This window comes from Oryzias latipes, chromosome 6 (genome assembly GCF_053564925.1).
Source record: "Oryzias latipes strain Hd-rR chromosome 6, Olatipes_Hd-rR_3.1".
Lineage (NCBI taxonomy): Eukaryota > Metazoa > Chordata > Actinopteri > Beloniformes > Adrianichthyidae > Oryzias > Oryzias latipes.
Window position 1 is genome coordinate 27,230,881 of NC_136242.1, and position 14,526 is coordinate 27,245,406.

General features: G+C 39.9%; 1 protein-coding gene across 1 annotated transcript in view; it reads left to right on the top strand.

Annotated features, from left to right (window-relative positions):
* Positions 1-14,526, top strand: part of jph3b (junctophilin 3b) — a 56,988-nt gene that overhangs the window by 24,630 nt on the left and 17,832 nt on the right. The window contains exons 3-4 of the mRNA XM_011476331.4: positions 70-435; positions 12,299-12,423. Coding sequence (XP_011474633.2) covers positions 70-435; positions 12,299-12,423 — 491 coding nt within the window. The remainder of the gene's footprint in view (positions 1-69; positions 436-12,298; positions 12,424-14,526) is intronic.

Consider the following 14,526-nt stretch of genomic DNA (forward strand, 5'->3'; position numbering starts at 1 on the left):
AAAATTTTTCAAAACTCTATGAGAAATTATGCGATTTTAACCAACCTATGCAACCTTTTGCTTTCCCAGCCTTGGAGATGCAGATGCAGAGTTGGCCGTCGCTGACGATGACGTGGACGCCACTACAACAGAGACCTACTGTGGGGAGTGGAAGAACGACAAGCGGACTGGTTTCGGAGTGAGTCGGCGCTCAGACGGGCTCCAGTACGAAGGCGAGTGGCTCAGCAACAAAAGGCACGGCTACGGCTGCACCACATTTCCTGATGGAACCAAAGAGGAAGGAAAGTACAAGCAGAACATCCTGGTGAGCGGGAAAAGGAAGAACCTGATCCCGTTACGTGCCAGTAAGATAAGGGAAAAGGTGGACCGGGCCGTGGAGGGGGCGCAAAAGGCGGCAGACATCGCACGACAGAAGGCTGAGATTGCTTTGTCTAGGTAAGTTTGATTCTGTGTAACCATCCTGGAAAAAAACACTGCAAAATTGAATGAATAAATAAAGGTAATAGTCAAAAGTTTTGCAAAAAAATATAGAAAACATAAAAAGTCGGTATAAAGATATAAAATTTCTCATTGACTTATTCACACTAAAAAATATATAATATTGCTCCTAAGATTAAGAAATACGAAAATAGATTTGTTTCAAATTTAAAAGAGTAAAATATGATTTTTTTTATTCATTAGTTTTGGATGAATCTTACTTTTAAAATGATTAACAAACCAAAAACTTCCTGTGTGATTGACCTAAGATGGCAATTTAGTGCTAGACAGGGTTTCTTTTGCTTGAACCTATATTTGTACATGTATCCGCACTGTCCTGCTCACTCTGGACAGCAGCAAATTTAGCTGCAAGCATACGTTCATACAAATATAGCCTTCATCTCAGAGGACCTCGTTAAATTCCTTGAAAACGTCAGCAATGTTCCTGGTCTGTCTGCCAGCTGCCAAGCTCTGACTGTGATGACTCAGCAAATTTACACAGATGTTGCTTTCACCAAAGGGTTAATAGTTGAAAGATTATTAACACAGCCATCTACAGTGGGGCAAACAATAACCATCAGTCACCGATTCTGCAAGGTAAATGTTACGTTTATCATAGATTTACTTCAACTATGCTAGACAGAATGTACAGGAAATAAATAATACATGAAATCAAATTTGATTTTGAAATAACTTATTTGCATAATGGTGTGGAATATAAGTATTTGGTCAATAACAAAAGTTCCCCTTATAAAGTTATAATGTAACCCTGGTTGTCAATGACAGAGGTCAAACGTGTCCTGGAGGTCTTCTCCAGATTTTGGTCTATTCTTCCATGCAGATCTTCTCAAGAGCTGTGATGTTTTGGGGTTATTGTTGGGCAAGACAGACTCTTCTATTTGATTGTGGTCATGTGACTGGCCAGAACACTATAGAACCTTAAAATGCTTTTTACGTAGCCATTCCTTTGTTGTCCAGGCAATGTGCTTGGGAAGTTTGTCATGCTGGAAGATCCAGAAACATTTAATCTTCAACGCTCTTGCTTATAGAAGGAGGTTTCTGCCTTAAAATTTACCGATGAGTGATTCACCAGACTTATTAATCGTCTTCCTAATACGCATCAGTCCTCCTGTTCCCTTTGTAAAAAATAGCCCCAAAGCATGATGATTCCACCCCCATGCTTTACAATGGATAGGATGTCATTGGGATGCAATTCAGCATTCTTCCTCTTTGAAAATACAGTTTACTGGGATTCCCTGTTTTCTTTTTGTACATTCCGTCTCTAACAACAAAAGTTTATATATGATGAACATCACACACCTGTAATCTTTTTACTTTTTTGCCCTACTTTATCTGATGGCTCCATGCAAAATGCACATGACTAGCATGTGCATTTTAATGCAGATCAATGGCAGATTAATGAAGGGGTTAATATCAGGATTAAATTAGCATTGAGCTGGATAAAGCACAAAAAAAACTGGTAGAACTTGAGTTTTTCAAGCTGTTCTGCTCACATAATTTTACCTCTCGTTTTAGTCTAACCTTTGGATCGAGGTTTCAGTGTTATAATCTTTCCACACAGTTAAAGTCTTTAGATAATTAGAACAACAAAGTTTGTTTTTTAGCTCAAAACTCCAAACAGAAATTAATTAGCAGTCCTGGGACCTGGAGACATGGATGCACATTGTTGTCATAGGAACTGGAGGAGTGACTCATTTCAGTCCCAGAATCTGCTGGACGTTACTCAGTGGAGCATACAGAGGAGCTAAATTGTTTACTCCCTTTTCAGTTTTAAGTTCAAGACTCCTGCAGCGTCACAAACTACAAGGTGTGTTTGAATGCAAGATAAAAACTAGAGTGAAATATTATTGCCTACCTGGAACCCTAAGCATTAGAAGACATGAAAAGCAGGTAACAGACTGTTTACACGTCGAAATTATTTACTAATTTAGATGAAAGCTCTCTGGATTCGTAACAATAAGTGGAGCATGAGAATATTCGAGCCTTTTACATGAAACAAGCCGGCCCAAAACTGTAACATAGAAGACTGGGTTGCTAGGTTTTGCTCGGTGGACACTCAATACAAATAAAGTATTTGGAAATTAATATTTCTGAAATAAAAACAAAATACTGAGCCAAAAAACTTGGTTTTTGGTTAATTATCAAAACCTCTTTGTTTATTATTTGGGTTTAAAAGGTAAAATTATTTAAAAATTACTTGACTGCTCTCATTATGAAACGGATTCTTTGTGGTGTTCACCAAGAACCGGAACCTTGAGCCCTACAGTCTGTTTCCTGCAGCTCACGTTCACGCAGGAGGGTTTGCTGACGTGAACGTCTGCAGGGTGATCCTGTTGCACTCGGTGAATGGAGCGAGGGCTTGAAAGAGGGTTAGCGGTACAATCTGATTAGCGGGTCACCTTGAAACAGATCAACAGTGTGTTGCACTCTGACCTCATAGTTACAACTTGTGTGCACAGATATGTATTCAATCAGAGGTGCAACTACATAACCATAAACCAAATCAAGAGAGAATCAGGAGGCGCTGATCCAATAATACAGTAAAACATGCAACCCGCATTGCTGCAAGAGTTTGATGGAGTTTTTTCTGTCCCATTGTAAAAGGTGTCTCACATTTGTCGCACTTTCCCACTAAAACTAGATAAAATTCCCAATCTGGGGATCTATTTTCAAAAGGTTTCAGTGGTCTTTTAATTATGATTTTGTTGTTCTCAGCCAAAATCGAAAAATCTGAGTGGTTTTTCTAGGACATATTTTCTGCAAAGCGGTAGCAGTTCATTATAAATTCACCTCTGAGTTGTGGGTGGGACTGTTGGTGCAAAGCAACTCCAGTTTTGAGGCATTTGCAACAACTGAGAGCATTTCAGAAGAAACTTTCTTACTAAGACTCTTTGAAAATGGTCAAAAATAAATCAGTAACATGAGAAGAGTAATAATCAAAACAGCTTTGCCACACTATTTTTCATCTTTTTTACCACTTCTCACTTTAATCAAACATTTCTTAAATTTTTGTTAGATCATTGCTTTACTTTGTGTCTCATTTTGTTACATTTTCTTAATCTGAATGTCTGATTTCTCCAACATTTTCTGCTGCTTTAAACAAATTTATAATGACTTTAGAATCAAGCTATCAAGCTGCAGCACTTTCTAAGTGTACATGGCGCTTGGGCCTGGCCTGGCTAAGGAGGTTATTTTTTTTTTTGGCACTCACACCCACAGGAGAGCATAACCCACTTTTAGACAGTGACACAGCGCAGGACAGCTTCTCTTTGTGTGCTTCCATCCCATAACCGATTGGTGGGGCATTTCCTTGTGGAACACCAGGAGAAGCCCTGAGAGGTGAAACAGTCACGCGATAATTGCAGCGATTCTCCTCTTCTCTCCAAGCAAAGTTAGAGAAACTGGTTCAAGGATGAATCGGCTCTTTCGTGGAGTGAGTCCAGCTCAGGTATATGTCTTTCTGCGGTGTAAATGAACAAATTCGGAGGGCACGAGTGAATTTTGACCTCAGAGCAGAATCCTGAGTTGGACCGAAGGATCTGCCGTGCACGTGTCTAATGTCACAGTGGATCCAGAATGATTTTTAGTGTTTGTTTGCATGATTGAGGCTGATGTGCTGTTCAGTCACGTGTGACTCACGTCTCACAGGACTACCTGTTACTTGTAAGTAGCAGATGAAGTGACTCAACGCGCTTTGTGGATGCAGCGTCACGCTGCCATCCTGTGAACTGGTTTCATCAGCTAGCCTAAAGCCCAAAACACTCACCCACTGATGTTGTGTTTCCATCACATCACAGGACACTGTTTTGACTTCCAGTCCTCTCCTGGAGTCTTTTTCTGGGGGGGTTTGGCCCCAAAACTGAGTTGTGTGTAAACAGGTTTATGTCCCTCCAACGTGAGTAACACAAGAGCACGCTCGGATGCAAATAGCAGTGATGCAAACCGGAAAGCTCTGTGAGATATGAATCATCCTCATCATCAGCTGGGTCAGAGCAATGATGATGATGATGATGATGAGAGGATATTAGCCCAGGATTAAACCCTCTCTTTTGGCTCCCAGTTCATCTCGTCATGTCTTTCCTCCATCTGCCCGCCTGTTGTTCTCTCGTCTTTGTTTTGACTTTCCAACTCCCTCTGTCTTTCGTTATCTCGCTCATCTTTCTTGGGCCTGATATGCCTGCTCATTCACTCGTGCTCCACTGATCTATTTTTAAACATCTTGTGATTCAGAGAAAAACGGGGCGTGGAAGCTCGTGCTGTGAGGACAGCGACGGGAGTGACTCCCGTGTTTCGGAACGCAAACCTGTCACGATTTCCATTATTTCTGTTTTAGTTTTGTTTGAAGGAAACTGATGTTCTCACAACAATGTCATCAGACACACAAAGGGAACCGGGGATCATGTATATCCAAGGTACCTGAGCAGAAAAACATTTCACATCTATCTATACTTCACCAACAATTAACAACCCATTCTTGTTCTTGTTGCATTTTTCTGATGATGGAGGACATATATTAAGAAGATTAAGCTCAAAATTACATTTCTGAGTATTTCTTTATTCCAATCGTTGTGATTCAGGTGCAGAGAAAAAGTGAAGTTTGAGATAGCTGTCATTTGTTACCTAGAAACTGAGATGGGCGGACCGAAGTCTCCCTGCTGCGCTCCATTCTGATTCATCCAGTTGCAGACGAATATATCCATGTATGCCTTTGGCATACCTGAATTTAAATAAAAGTTATACCTAGAAATGCAAATTTAACTTTAATTTTCTTTACATATGTCTTTCATCATCAGAAAAATGTCACAAGAACATGTTACAAACTTCAAAAACACAATTTATCATAGGAGTGGGGCTTTAAGGTAATTTTTGCCCAGAACTACAGACACTTTTTCGTCTGCTCTGAGATGATGAACACTTTTATTTCCTGCGATCGGTCTGGATTTTCAAGAAGAGGGTGAAGAGGGGGACAAGCTGCTGGCGGAGAAATGAACCTGTGCTTGTTTGGAAGAAAAAACTAGAAACAAACAAAACTTAATTAGATATAATTTACATCTGTGGGCTGTTCTGCAGGAAAACCTCAGTTTTTGTGTTTGATGATGCAAGCATGCATGCGGACGTGTGAACGGACCTGTGATTCCATTGTTTAAAATATAGATTTTATGTGGGTTTTTATGAGCCTTGCTTAAATGTTAATGTTAATGCTAAATAAAGGAGGTTTGCTGCTCTCATTTTTGATATTCTTTTTAAAGAAAGCTTTCCTGAAGTTTTTGCTTTTGACCCCTTAAACACCAGAGATGTCGCCTGCAACACACGCTCTTTGACTCCTTGACTGTTCAGGCGATCAGTGTAAATCAACTGATTCTAACGTGGAGAAAAGCAACTTGCCATAACAGCTTTGCACCCATATGCAGCACATTACTAACGTAAAGGGGTTGCATATTGTCTCCACTTCAGAATGTGCTGGAATTACGTTAATTGCATTGATGAGGAAATTTTTATTACATGATAAATCATGTAATAAAAATGGTTACGGTAGAACAGGGGTGGGATTATACAAATTCACTTCCTTCCACTCCCTTTCAAGCATTATTTAATTTTATGTCTAATTATCATAAGTTTGAATGTATAACTGCTGATTGTGTTGTTTTTGTGTATCGTTCTTGTTTGATTGCTTGAAATAAACTATTTCAAATCAAATCAAACCCAATCAAATCAAAACCAAATGAGTTATGGTGGGCGAAAGAATGTGAACACCTGAGCTAAACCTTTGGTGTAAAAGGGTGTATGTGTGAATAAACTTGTGTGCGTTCCAGATTTTTTGAATTGAATCAAAAAGCCTTAAAGTTGACAGTTTTTTCTTCTTTGTATTTTGGTGTTTTTAGGCTGATCTCCAGAACAGTTCAGTTGACAGATTTATTTATATTAACTCCTCCAGTAGCAAAACGTTTCTTTTCTTTCATAGTCCAAGTCCTCCGTTACTGCATACTATATATTTGACCCATGATCCTTCTCTTACATCTGATTTAATCCTCATGGTTTTAATCAGACGTTTTGGAGCATTTAAAGGTGTGCAAAAACACGCAGGCCGAGTGGTGCTGTCCTGAGAAACGCTGCTCCTGATACCCATGGCAACAGACGAGATCCGGAGCAGCCTGGAGGCTCAGGATCGATGTTTTTGCTCCATCAGGTCACCTTCAGAACCCAGCTGACAGCGGATGTTTCCCGTTTGTCCTTCTTTGTGTAAATTTGTACCTTTTCTTATTTATTAGCTTAACCTGGACTCAAAAACCCTTTCTGATCATCTCTGCAGTGAGTTGGCACAAAGAAAAGTCTTGCATTGGTGTTTGAATCCATGCAGGTTGGTAAGTGTGGCCAAGTATACTTAAAAAGGAAGAAACACTTCACATTGAGTCGAAAAAATCTTATTTACAAAGTAAATATATGCTCCTCTCTATAGCTTAAGCCTAAAAAGTGCACGTTTGTGGCGATAAAGACTCTCGCTCCTATCCTTTAAAGGACTGTCACTAAGGATTATTTCAGTAGTAGCATCCACTTCAAAACATGGAAGTGACTGTTGTAAACATGATCACAAAGGAGACAGTAATAATTTCGGTTTGTGTCCGTTTGGATCAATATAACTCTAAGAAGGACATTTATATGAACAAAGCTGTGAAAACAAAAGGTCTGGAGCAAGATTTCAATTTCAATTTTATTTATATAGCCCAATGTTACAACAATAGTCGTCTCAATGAGCTTCATACCAGCAATTGTATGACAACATGAAAACGTGATGAACATAAAGTCATAAAATTCTTCAAAATAGGTAACTTAACAGACTAAGCTAAACTGGCCGTCCCTGCCCTTAGACCCTTCTTCTCGGTAAGGAAAACCTAAAAAAACGAATTCTGGAAAAAAAAGAAGAAACCTCTGGAATGTCCACATGAAGGAGGGATACTCTCCCAGGACGGACAGGCGATGTACCAGAACTCTTGGAGAAGAATTAGCTGATCTAACTCTGCAACTACATGTTTAAAAAGTCCAGCAGATGGACTTCACCAAGATGGAGTTGAGGGACAGGTTCAGGTACAGCAGCACAGACAATCCAGAGACGAGGTCCACGGCCTCGTACAGGAGCACGGACAAGGCAACTGAAATCTGGAATCACTCCCACTCCCCTCCGTGGGGACAAGGGACAATAGGGACAACACATGGTACATGTACATGGTACAATCACACTGTACCAAACAGAGGCATGGAGAACTAAATGATAAATAAATAAGATTTGTGGGATCTATTCTTCCTAATGTAGATGGCGGATGAGTGCTAATAACCAGCAAATACACAAAAGAAGAAGAATTTTCTCCCAGGCGCTACCTGTGTGTCTGGCGCTGATCCATTTACCCGTTTATTATAATCATTTAAAAGACAAAAAAACAACACGTCGACAATACTAATTTAGCATCAACATGCCCATTTCAGAGCTTGTCAGACTTGTGGACGCCGCTGTAATTAAGCCGTCTCTCAATTAACCAGGCAGTGATTTACTGATGTTGAATACATTACACCTTTTAACTCCATCTTCTTTTCAGCCTGTCCTCTTCTCTGCTCTCCATCTCCTTTGTCAAAGACTCTCCTCCCCCTCTCCCTCATCATCTCACTTCATCTTTCCCTGTTTCTCTTGCTGTCCTTCGTCTGCAGCTCTTTTTTTCAAGACAGGATGCTGGTTGTATGATCAAACCGGCTTTGAACAGGCTGCTCCCTTCTCTTCAGAGAGAAACAGGTTGCTCCTCGGACATGAAGTCAAGGAGGAAAAGACGAGGCAGAGAATTGTTTTAATTTAGCGTATTAGTCATATGAACAAAAAAAAGGAATTAGCCCACTACTTTTCGTTTTTCTTAATTCGTGCCCCTCTAGCTCAATAACCAACACATGGCGGTGTTGGGTATACTGTGGGTCTGGCGTGGTGATGCCAGCACTGCAAAGCAGAGAGGAAACAAAATCAATAGCCATTGACATGCAACACAGCATCAAAACTGCCCAGAGAGAAAGGAGAACGGCTGCCGAGACACAGTGAGGAAGAGGCAAGAAACAGGCAGGCCATGGCCTGGAGAGCTGGTGTGGTGAGGAAGATCGGTTGGACAGAGAAAAAGGCGCGGGTGGGTGAGAAGCAGGTGAAGACAGGATTATTATAAAACCAGAAAGGGCAATTAGAGGGAAGCAGAAAAAAGATAAGAGGGATGTGCTGAAGAGTTATTACAGAGATGAAAGGGATAAGAAAAGAGATGTTTTCCAGCAAAGTGAGTGTCATAGTGCATCTCTATTGTCCTTCCATCACTGCTGTGGGGATAATCATGTAATGTGTTGATGTCAGCTTTCTGTTGTGTGTTCAGATCAGGTGTCTTGTGTAATAAGATTTATATTCTATAACAAAACTCTATAGAAAAAGATAACAGATATGACTAATGCTCTTTCTGTCTGTGATGAAAGGATCACGTGGCCACAGCAGCCGTGGGATTATTAAAGCTGTTTTGTGAGTGTCCATAATCCCAGAAAATGTCATTACAAGATGCATTCAAAGGACACAAATGGAGATATTTAAAGGCGGCGGGAAGCTGACCGTCTATTGTCTTAATTTGAGACTCTTTAGCCAGAAAACAAACATAGTTTGTCGCCTGAACTCAATCATATCCTCTCTTGAAATTTTTAGGGTTTTTTGATCTTTGAGTAGCGCTTGTTCTTCACATTTTCCACAAACAGAAGTATGGAGTCGAAAAAACATCCTCAGGAGCTTTGAGATGTCTACTTTCCAAACTTTACACCTGTCCTGAGATACTTTAGGGGTTCTTGAGCTTTAGTAGTCCTCAGACTGACACAATTCCTTGGAGTCCTTTGTTAAAGCATCACTCACCCGCATGTACGGGTGCTGCAGCTTAAGGAGAGCACAGCTGTATCTTGCAGTTCTATGGGAGTTCATGTGGCCATCTGAAGGCTTAGTTTATATTTCCACGCGATTTAGAATCGCTCAGGTCGCATTGGTTGCAAGGCCATTGAAGCGGAATCGCCCTGATCGCTGGGAAATGTGACACATGCTTATGACATAATCTGCAACTGGAATTTTATGCCCATAGTGCAATCACACAAAAATTGCATAATTTAACCTGAATTTTGTTGAGGCGACTGGAGTACGGAGCAATTCTGTTAGGAACAATTTCTTTATAACACCTAAGATGATAAAACCTAATTGAAGAAGTTAAAAAAATACCTAACTTTACACACAGACACAGGGAGAGAGACAGAGTGGACAACCAGTTAGAAAATAAAGCAAGGTACTGGAAAGACATATCTTATATCTCATACCTTGCAGCATTAGAGAGTGCAATTCGCCTCTGTTTTATGGTTTTTATTTGTTTTCGCCTCTGAATTGCCTTCTTCTGTTTAGTCGATGAACACGCCACTTCTTCCTCTGCCTCATCGTGTACCTGTGCGTTCACAGAGTGTACAATCAAGATGTCCTTAATGTGAAAAATAAATCCAAAAAAGGCATTACGGTACTTGAAAACTCTAAACACCACTCAGAAATTCATCGCAGTTATCGTGGACAGTTGAAAGCAAAGCCAGCCAACATTAGTATGAACTAGACCGTGGAGACGATTGATGTGATGGCCGATCGCTGGGAAGTATAAACCGGGCTTTTAACCGGGTCACCTTTACTGACCCATACATGTTGTATAAGTGCTTAGTACAAGCTGTCGCCCGGAGCATGCTTGTAGAAAAATATGCAGATGAACATTGATACCCAATAGGCTCCCATAGTGGTCCACTATCATAGTTTTTCGAGCGTACCCCTCGTGTGCCCCATACAGATTTGCCCATTTGTCGCTCCCTGACAGTCTGTGTCCATCCGTAAGGGCAGTTGTGATTAAGGTATAAGGGACAATAGATTTTACCCAAAATTTCTCCTCAAGAAATGTAATTCACGATGGCTTCTTTGAAGAATTAAAACTTTACCTGATAAAGTTCTACACACCTACAACTTGACTGAAGATCCTCCCGGAGAGGCTTTACACCTGACTAAACCTTTTCTCGGCAATTGAAACTTTACTAGAGACATTTCTAAAACTCGACTCTGAGACTTGACTCTAAACTTTTTTTTTTTTTAAAAGTGTGTCAGATTTATTTGCACGGCACAATTCATACACAAAGTAATTAAAAGTTTAAAGAAAAGAAGACAAACTAAACCTAAACTGGAGAATCTACATTTCAAACTGTAAAATAATTAAATATGTTGAAAATCCCCTTAAATTGGGAAATAATGAGGGGGGTTCAGATAAAGGACTTTCCTTTTCATACATTAAACTGTTTTGGTCTGGTCTTGAATGTTGTCAAACATATTTAGGAAGGCTGTTCCTTTTCTAAAAACGGAATTGCTGCTTCACTGTGTTTAGTCCTGCAGACTAACAAAACGCTGGTCCTGAGATTCTGAGTCTGAGGTGGTTCATTTTGGAAGAACAAGTCCAGTTCCAGAGCAGGCAGTCTATGTTTCAGGACATAGAGGCTTTCTTAAGATTCAAAAGACTCTTATGTTAAAGGTTTAAGGTCTTATTTGAGATTTTAAGGTTTTATTTGTCTTTTACTTACCTTTTTTGATGAACCTGTGACAGGGCACATACACCAGGGTCTTAATGGTATGCAGTAACCTGAAACACTCCTCTGAACTAAAATTTGATGATCATATTAGTTTTGTGAACAAAACCTCTATTTATAATGCAGATTTACAACCAAAGTCATCCTGATACACCAAGTCAGCATAAAAAGCGAGATTATAATAATCCTTTCCATTTTTATTCAGTCCAGTTCAGACCAAAGTTTTGATAAATTACAACTTGAATTGCATTTAAAAACCATTCTGTGCAATCCGACATACTGAAAGTGCACAAAAGTGAAGAGATCCAGGCTTTCTGGGCCAAACAGGCCAACAAAACCAGGCCAAACACAACATTGGAACATCTGCTGCAGGAAGTTAAAGGCAACAGAAGCAGAGGTATTTTATGTTTATTATAAAAAAGAACAAAAGGTTCCACAATGAGAAAACAGCACAGAATAATTTGGCTTCTGTTGTTCATTAGCTGTAAACATTTACTTTTATGATGACTCGATTCTCATTTTGTGTTCTATTTATCCAGTGTGGTCTTCATCATCTGTTTTCCTTTGTTTTTCTCACTTTTATGAAACAGAATGTAGGGACATTTTTTTCAGCACATGTTGCAAATCTGTCAAAATTCTCCAGGAGATCCAGAGTTTTGCAGTAACATCAAGGTCTTGGAAGTCCAGGCTGAGTCTGACTTCACAGGAATAAAAGGAGGCTTTAATTCTATTACTGATAACAAAATTAGACATTAAAAAGAGGGTTAGGAGTCAAAAAGGCTTACTTATGCTTTGGTGAAGATAACACCAGATATAGAAAGGATGGAACAAAGCTGGTCAATTAATTTAGTTGAGTTGAAAGGGGAGATTATTGAATTCTGGGTCCATCCTGTCTAATGAATGACAGCCTTATTATAGCGGAGGGTGAATCTCGTGAGAGATATAACCCCGTCATCTAAAGGAGGTCCTGGCAGGGTCAATAGGAGCATCAAAAGAACAAAAAGACGTTCACCTCTTTTAACCCTAGCCCTTCAAGTTTAATACTTGAATTCAATAGTTAAAAAAGGGCAAAACAATGAGCTTAATGAACCACAGTTTTGGTCTGTTTTAAAATTCAGTTTTTAGAAATACAGTTTGTGTTGTTTTTGTGTTGCAGGACGGCTCACGCACAGGGTAAAGCAGAGGCGGCAGTCGCTGCAGCTCAGAAAGCCCAAGAGGAGAGTCGCATGGCAAGAGTCACCGCCAAGCAGTTCTCGCCTTCCTTCCAACACCCTGGAAACGGTGCGCCTTACTCTGTCACTCAAACCTGCACTACTTATTGATTATTATGAATATATTATATTCAGTCCTATCAGGTTTTTTTACAGTTCCATTCAACAAGAAAGTATTTGCTCTGTCTGGTTCCTGGACATTTTTATGTACCAAGCACATTTGATTGTACTCCTTTTTTTTTTTATGTATACAGAACAGAAAAAAATAAGTGATTGTCATTGATTCTGCAAGTTATCCCACTTAAAACGATGAGAGGTCTGTGACGATCATCATCTGTGACATCAGACATCATCTGGTGGGGTACAGAGGATCTTGAGAATGTTTAGGAAACAGCCCAGAACTGCAAGGGGAAAACTGGTCAATGACCTGAAGAGAGCTGGAAGAACAGTAACAAAGGTTACTATTAGTAACACACAATGTCATTATAGTTTAAAAATCTCTGTATTAAGGAAAATATGAACAGGGCTGTATATGGTGACAGTTTGGATAAAACCTCCTTCAGACAGATCATTGAGGATGAAACATGGCTGGATCTTCCAGCATAACAATGATCCCAAACGCGTCACCTGGGCAACAAAAGAATTATATTTAAAAAGCATTTAAAAGTTCTGAAGTAGCCAAGCCAGTCTCTGGACCCCAATCCAGCAGAGAATCTGTGGGAAGAGTTGAAAGTCCATGTTATCCAGCGATACGACTGAAACATCACAGCTTTCCTTTGAATATTTCCAGGATTATTTTTTATTTATAGTCTGTCTCTCACAGTTGAAGAGTATCTCTGGTTAACATTAAAAACCTTTCTATAACATTTAGTGGGACAACTTGTAGAATCATCGACTGACAAATGCTTTTTTTGCTCCATTGCATATACCGTTGTTTAATTTGGGTTGCATGAATTGTTTAAGGTTAAATATGCAAAACAAAGCAAAAAATCATTGATAATATATTCTTACATTTGTGTGTGTGGGTTGGGGATAAAGGTCAGCGCCGGCCTCCCTCCAGCTCTGCGATTTTGCTTATATCACTCAGGACTGCAGGGCTCTGCAGGTAGCCAATGCAAACGAACATGCAGCCTGACAGCCGAACACACGCTGACTTTCCAACATGCTCTCCTCACTAACACACTCAGAGACATTTGGGATGACAGTGATTGCTCTTTTGCCAACTTTGATAATCTCAGCATCTTGTTTCCCCACGTCGCTGAGTAAAACACTTTGTGTCAACTAGCGTCAGCACTGACATTTAACTGCGCAGTTGTTTTTAGACAGTGAACATCTACATCTTCCAACCTAATGTTATCTGCAAATGAATTAATAGACATTTAGAGATTATTCAACTAATGTCAAAAAAGAAAAGTTAGGTGGGAAATCACTGGGACAATGTACTTTTATTAATGGATTATGTCATTCTTTGAGGACTGTAACATATTTCCTGAAGCAAAAGGCCCATAGAGAATTCGTAGAGTTTTCCCATAGTCTAAGTTAGATGAAGTTGCTCCATTAAGATTTTGTACCAAGAGGGTAGTACAAATCAGGGCTTCCTGAGCTTCAGGATCTAACATCCTGCTTGTTTTTTACAATCCCTGCATGCTGTTGATGAAGTTTGACCAGGTAATTCCAGGTTTAAACTGACCAAATAATTCAGATAATTCAAATAAATTTGAAAGACCAGATTTGGACACTCTGAGTGTCTCAAAACCAAAGCCATGCCAAGTCACAAATAGAACTTTTATACCAAATGGGTTTTGGCTTGCACCCATATGGGGAATGGCAAGGCAAGGCAAGGCAAGGCAAGTTTATTTGTATAGCACAATTCATACACAAAGTAATTCAAGGTGCTTCACAAAACAGAAAAATGCATTAATGACCCGAATGACCCGTACGGGTGCCACACAGGTTGTATGGGTCAGTAGAGGGTTGTAGACATGTAGACATGAGTATCCGTATCTTAGAGGGGAGTGGAAGTGTATCTTGCAGTTCCCTTGAGACTCGAACCAAGTGGTGTCATGAAAATGGAATGTGTCAGTATATCGTAAAATATTTCTAAGGATATTGTAAGTTGTACACAGGATGAAGTATGGGTGATGCTGCCATACAGCCTCCTTTTGCCACACTC